This window comes from Camelina sativa, chromosome 11 (assembly GCF_000633955.1).
Source record: "Camelina sativa cultivar DH55 chromosome 11, Cs, whole genome shotgun sequence".
In the NCBI taxonomy this organism is placed as follows: Eukaryota; Viridiplantae; Streptophyta; class Magnoliopsida; order Brassicales; family Brassicaceae; genus Camelina; species Camelina sativa.
In genome coordinates, this window is record NC_025695.1 from 46,598,807 (window position 1) to 46,604,777 (window position 5,971).

At 39.6% G+C, this 5,971-nt stretch overlaps 1 protein-coding gene and 1 long non-coding RNA gene across 5 annotated transcripts in view; one reads left to right on the top strand and one right to left on the bottom strand.

The window, feature by feature from the left end:
• On the top strand, positions 1-839 carry LOC104726786. The gene is made up of 4 exons (XR_758087.1): positions 1-27; positions 107-240; positions 363-452; positions 555-839. It is a non-coding gene; the product is annotated as an uncharacterized LOC104726786 (long non-coding RNA).
• Positions 1,153-5,971, bottom strand: part of LOC104726787 (protein MEI2-like 1) — an 8,885-nt gene continuing 4,066 nt past the window's right edge. For 3 of the 4 annotated variants that reach the window (XM_019232760.1, XM_019232761.1, XM_019232762.1), the window contains exons 10-11: positions 5,640-5,921; positions 4,529-5,208 (exon numbers count right to left, since the gene is read on the bottom strand). In XM_019232760.1, coding sequence (XP_019088305.1) covers positions 4,550-5,208; positions 5,640-5,921 — 941 coding nt within the window. In that variant the 3' untranslated portion in view covers positions 4,529-4,549. Of the gene's footprint in view, positions 1,817-2,064; positions 2,245-2,329; positions 2,399-3,514; positions 3,600-4,528; positions 5,209-5,639; positions 5,922-5,971 lie in introns of those variants that run through there. The other variant, XM_010445728.1, reaches the window with a different exon arrangement.

Here is a 5,971-nt window from a genome sequence, read left to right on the forward strand (position 1 = left end):
GTAGATGCCCGCCTATCTTCACAATCGGTAAGGTTTGACCCCATGATTGTGATCTTTTGTACTCATTTCGTGTATTATGCTTATCATAAAGCTACCACAACATCAGTGTTGGAATGGGAGAATAGAGCAACTGAAGACGAGATATCTGAAACAACAAAGGCTCTGGACTGGGAGATAGATATCAGCAGGCTGTACGAAGAAGGCTTAGAACCAAACACTAACTACCGGCTTGTGTCAATGGTAAAACATCTGAAACAAGTTCATATGTTTGTGATATTGTTCTTCTGTATTTCTTTGTTAAAGTGTCAGAATATCTGGGTATTTCTTTGTTAAAGTGTCAGAATATCTGGGATGTGATGCAGGTTGGTTGCAGTGGAGTAGGAGAACACATATGCTTGGCTTATGAAAAGAACCGGTGGGTCAATCTCAGACGTGAGTGTTTAGCAGGAGAGGTAAGACGAAACAGTTTCCCTTTGTCTTCTTTGAGTTGAATACTGAATTTAATTTAAGATAGACTGATAGACATGATTGATATATGTGTGGTGGTGTCATAGGATGTTGGTGACTGGAAAAATGTGGTCAAATTCTGTGGAGAGAGGAAGGTTCAGCCAGAGATTCTGTTTTATGAAGCTGCCTGATTGACGACCTAACAAGTGACAGTATTGTATCAATGTGGTGAAGTCCAGCATTGGTGTATAAACAGTGACATGTTCCAATTTAAAAGTTGTGTTTTCACGGCTTCTGTTCCCTTGGGAACTACATTTGTTCATCTACAGAGTCCTTATATATATCAGCTCAATGCAAACAAAAACAAAATATGTTTCTTTTTTTGTCTTTTATTGGCATTGTTGTTGTCTTCTCTCTCGATTTTGCCAAATTTTCTAGCATCTCATGATTTTGGCTCTTGTATCCTATGAACTGCCTCTTACAACAGCACACAATGCTTTGAATAACTTTTGGTTATGAAATTTCGGAATTAAAATTGCTTCACGTCACACCATATACTAAACTCCAGCGAAAATCATTGAAAACCTTGAATCATCATATTATATGTACTTTTTGTATGCTATATACTCAATGAGACACATGGAATCAGTGCTATTTGTAGAACTCAACTGCTTCATATAATAAGGTCTTGCGACTGAACAAAACTTAAGAAAAATAATATTTTTTATATCCAAAAAGAGAAGCGTTCAAAAAACCTCTCAAAGACAAAGAGTACAACATGGAATGGCCACAAATAGCCAGCAAAAGAAGATGAGTGTAATCCAAGGCTGTTATACATTGATAGCAAGAACCAAAAATCCTTGAATATAACCCAAAAACCCAAAAGAAAGAAGAAAAAAAGAACAACAAAAAAAACCTGCAATATTTTTCTCTGGGGATTTTGATAATACATTACAACAAAACTGGTGAAGCAACAACAACCTGGGTAAAGGTTTGTGGTCAACAAAGTTTTTCATCTCTCCAAAAAATTTCTTCACTGCAAAATGAGTTTTGTCAGGGTAAATCTAACACCCCCCCGATTTACAGAACTCTAGGGTGTGTGGATGATATATTATGTAATAAAATATATTTATATGTAACCTTTTGTTATCTTTCAGGCCTCCATTTTTTTTTCTTTTTTTGGCCGCTTTTACCTCTGCTTATGTTTGCTCATTAGTTAGTTCTCCTTCAAGAACGGATCAGTGTCATTAGGAGGTTCTTCTCGGTTTTCAGAAACGGAAGAAATGCTAAAGCTGTTGTAGTTATCAATGCTACTGGTTCGTGGCTTGCCTGGTCTTGACCGTATGTTGCTTCCCATTGGAAATGGTTCCTGTGATATATAACAACAAAGGGAGATAATATGATTATATGAATGTTATATTCATTAACTACGACCCTCTCTATCTACAACTGCGCATAACCAGATCTAATGAATATAATGAAATCACATCTGAATACTGGCAACCAAAGGGAGACCGAATACGAGCCGCAAGCAAGAAAATGAATATGATGGATTAAAATGATATAAGGGGAACCAAAACCAGACGAAATTTCTATCATGAAGCTTTAATAATCTACCTGATCACCAGCATTTGGACCATCGGTGTGGAAGAGAATAGGCCGGCATCGTTTGTCTTCGTTCATTAAGCTTGAATTCTGGAAATGGGCAATAAGAGCTGTTTTCCCTTGGATACGAGCATACGTAAGCGTTGCCACCTTTTCGCTATTGAACTTTTCCCACTTTTTGCCATTAAATGCCTGTGGATGTTGTTTTTGAAGCTTTTAACCAATGCTCTCCCAAAGACCAAAAGCGATAAGAAAAAGCAGCAATACAAGACAGTACCTTATAAAAAGGGACAATCTTTTCAGGTTCAATAAGGTTGATGAAAGCATATCCCACGTTGCATTTGTTCTGAAATGAGAGAGTGAGATTAGATAAAATCGATATTGCCAATACCAAAAAGCTCATGTCTGCTAAATAAGACTTTCTTATATAAAATGGTAGGACGCCTGCTTGCCTTGAAGTCAATTGGCAAATAAAGGAAATCATATGTTCCTTTACAGTGCTCGTCAATGGCAGATAGAAGCATCTTAGAAGTATACCTAAACCATAGCAGGATTTTTTATTAAAAAAGAATCGGATGAAAACAGATTACATCTTAATCAAAGACAATCAAAATTCACTTACTTATTAGGAATGTTTTTAATCATCAACGTTGTCCTCCTGTCGTCCCCATGTAATATACGGTCAACGTCAAGCTCATACAGTTTCTTATCCGCATTACTAGAGCTAGATTCGCTTCTACGGTGAGAGAGATTCCTGTATCGTTCATTTGGCGAGTCAAAGGACCCTGGCATGGAACCCATTGGACTCCTTCCAGGAAAGAGATGAGGCAACTGTTGAGGAGATCGCAGTACAGCGTTTTGGGAATTTATATCCATGCGACTCCCACCAACATGGGAGAAAGTCTTATGAGAACCAATTTCCATTGGATGTGAGGGTGAAGATCCAGGAAGCCCCATGCTACCATGAGAACCTATGTGAAAGCCAGATGATTCTAGAGATTCACCTACATAGGCTTGTCGTCTGTCCCAGAAAGGCGAGTTTAATACCGGCGCAGATCCAATGTGGTGGTGCACAGGGGAAGATGCCATATTCACCATTATAGGAGGTGCTCTAGAGAATACAGTAACAGGTGGGCGCTGAGTAGGAATGCTGTTGATGTGAGATGGCGAGTTAGGCCACATCATGCTACTTGACGGATTATGTTGCTGAGGGTTAGAGTTGCTCCATAAATTAGGGTTAGGGCGGCGGGAGCTTTGATGCATGGGAGATCCTATGCCTACAGTCAAAAGATCAGATCAGAACAGCTAAAAGTGAGGAAAGAAAATATATTGTATGGCAGTTAAAAAAAAAATTCATCACAATCTTCCATATCAAATTTAATAGTATTCAGTNTCCACTACCAAAAAGCTCATGTCTGCTAAATAAGACTTTCTTATATAAAATAGTAGGACGCCTGCTTGCCTTGAAGTCAATTGGCAAATAAAGGAAATCATATGTTCCTTTACAGTGCTCGTCAATGGCAGATAGAAGCATCTTAGAAGTATACCTAAACCATAGCAGGATTTTTTATTAAAAAAGAATCGGATGAAAACAGATTACATCTTAATCAAAGACAATCAAAATTCACTTACTTATTAGGAATGTTTTTAATCATCAACGTTGTCCTCCTGTCGTCCCCATGTAATATACGGTCAACGTCAAGCTCATACAGTTTCTTATCCGCATTACTAGAGCTAGATTCGCTTCTACGGTGAGAGAGATTCCTGTATCGTTCATTTGGCGAGTCAAAGGACCCTGGCATGGAACCCATTGGACTCCTTCCAGGAAAGAGATGAGACAACTGTTGAGGAGATCGCAGTACAGCATTTTGGGAATTTATATCCATGCGACTCCCACCAACATGGGAGAAAGTCTTATGAGAACCAATTTCCATTGGATGTGAGGGTGAAGATCCAGGAAGCCCCATGCTACCATGAGAACCTATGTGAAAGCCAGATGATTCTAGAGATTCACCTACATAGGCTTGTCGTCTGTCCCAGAAAGGCGAGTTTAATACCGGCGCAGATCCAATGTGGTGGTGCACAGGGGAAGATGACATATTCACCATTATAGGAGGTGCCCTAGAGAATACAGTAACAGGTGGGCGTTGAGTAGGAATGCTGTTGATGTGAGATGGCGAGTTAGGCCACATCATGCTACTTGACGGATTATGTTGCTGAGGGTTAGAGTTGCTCCATAAATTAGGGTTAGGGCGGCGGGAGCTTTGATGCATGGGAGATCCTATGCCTAAAGTCAAAAGATCAGATCAGAACAGCTAAAAGTGAGGAAAGAAAATATATTGTATGGCAGTTTAAAAAAAAATTCATCACAATCTTCCATATCAAATTTAATAGTATTCAGTAACTGTGCAACTCTGTTGATATACACAATTAAGTTTCATCCCCTTTTCCTATTCAANAATAGATTACATCTTAATCAAAGACAATCAAAATTCACTTACTTATTAGGAATGTTTTTAATCATCAACGTTGTCCTCCTGTCGTCCCCATGTAATATACGGTCAACGTCAAGCTCATACAGTTTCTTATCCGCATTACTAGAGCTAGATTCGCTTCTACGGTGAGAGAGATTCCTGTATCGTTCATTTGGCGAGTCAAAGGACCCTGGCATGGAACCCATTGGACTCCTTCCAGGAAAGAGATGAGGCAACTGTTGAGGAGATCGCAGTACAGCGTTTTGGGAATTTATATCCATGCGACTCCCACCAACATGGGAGAAAGTCTTATGAGAACCAATTTCCATTGGATGTGAGGGTGAAGATCCAGGAAGCCCCATGCTACCATGAGAACCTATGTGAAAGCCAGATGATTCTAGAGATTCACCTACATAGGCTTGTCGTCTGTCCCAGAAAGGCGAGTTTAATACCGGCGCAGATCCAATGTGGTGGTGCACAGGGGAAGATGCCATATTCACCATTATAGGAGGTGCTCTAGAGAATACAGTAACAGGTGGGCGCTGAGTAGGAATGCTGTTGATGTGAGATGGCGAGTTAGGCCACATCATGCTACTTGACGGATTATGTTGCTGAGGGTTAGAGTTGCTCCATAAATTAGGGTTAGGGCGGCGGGAGCTTTGATGCATGGGAGATCCTATGCCTACAGTCAAAAGATCAGATCAGAACAGCTAAAAGTGAGGAAAGAAAATATATTGTATGGCAGTTAAAAAAAAAATTCATCACAATCTTCCATATCAAATTTAATAGTATTCAGTAACTGTGCAACTCTGTTGATATACACAATTAAGTTTCATCCCCTTTTCCTATTCAAAATCCCCGCCTGATCTGGTTAGATTACTGAAATTAAGAACATGATGCTAATACTATTTTCCCCAGAATGACGAGTTTTACACCAAGAATGACAAGAAAAATAAAAGTTGTAAAACAAGTTGTCTAACGGTGCCTAAAGGTAGCATCGCTGTAGCTTTTCACAGTCTACTAAAATTGTAAGGACCATTTCAAGATTGTGCTCTGATAGTGTGCTACAGTAGGCTTATCAAAACCGTAGCAATTTAAAGATAGAGAACTTACCCCCTCCATTAAAGCCATCCACTCCACGAACATTGTGTATCATAAAGCCTTCATTTGCTTTTGAGCCATCACTGACCATTTCAGAAAATGCAGAGGACTTATATGGACTACCATTTGCAAAGTTGTCGACATACTCTGAAAAGGAATGAGGATGAAGATTTGGCATGCTTTGGATCCCCATATTTGAATTATCAAAAGTGTGGCCATGCTCCTGAAGTCCGACAGGCTTGCTGGCTGAGATGGCGTTTGCCGAAGGTGGGAATCCAATAGGAATGCTGACACTTCGATGACGTTCAATAAAGGAATTCACAGGTGATCCGACAGAATTGTGA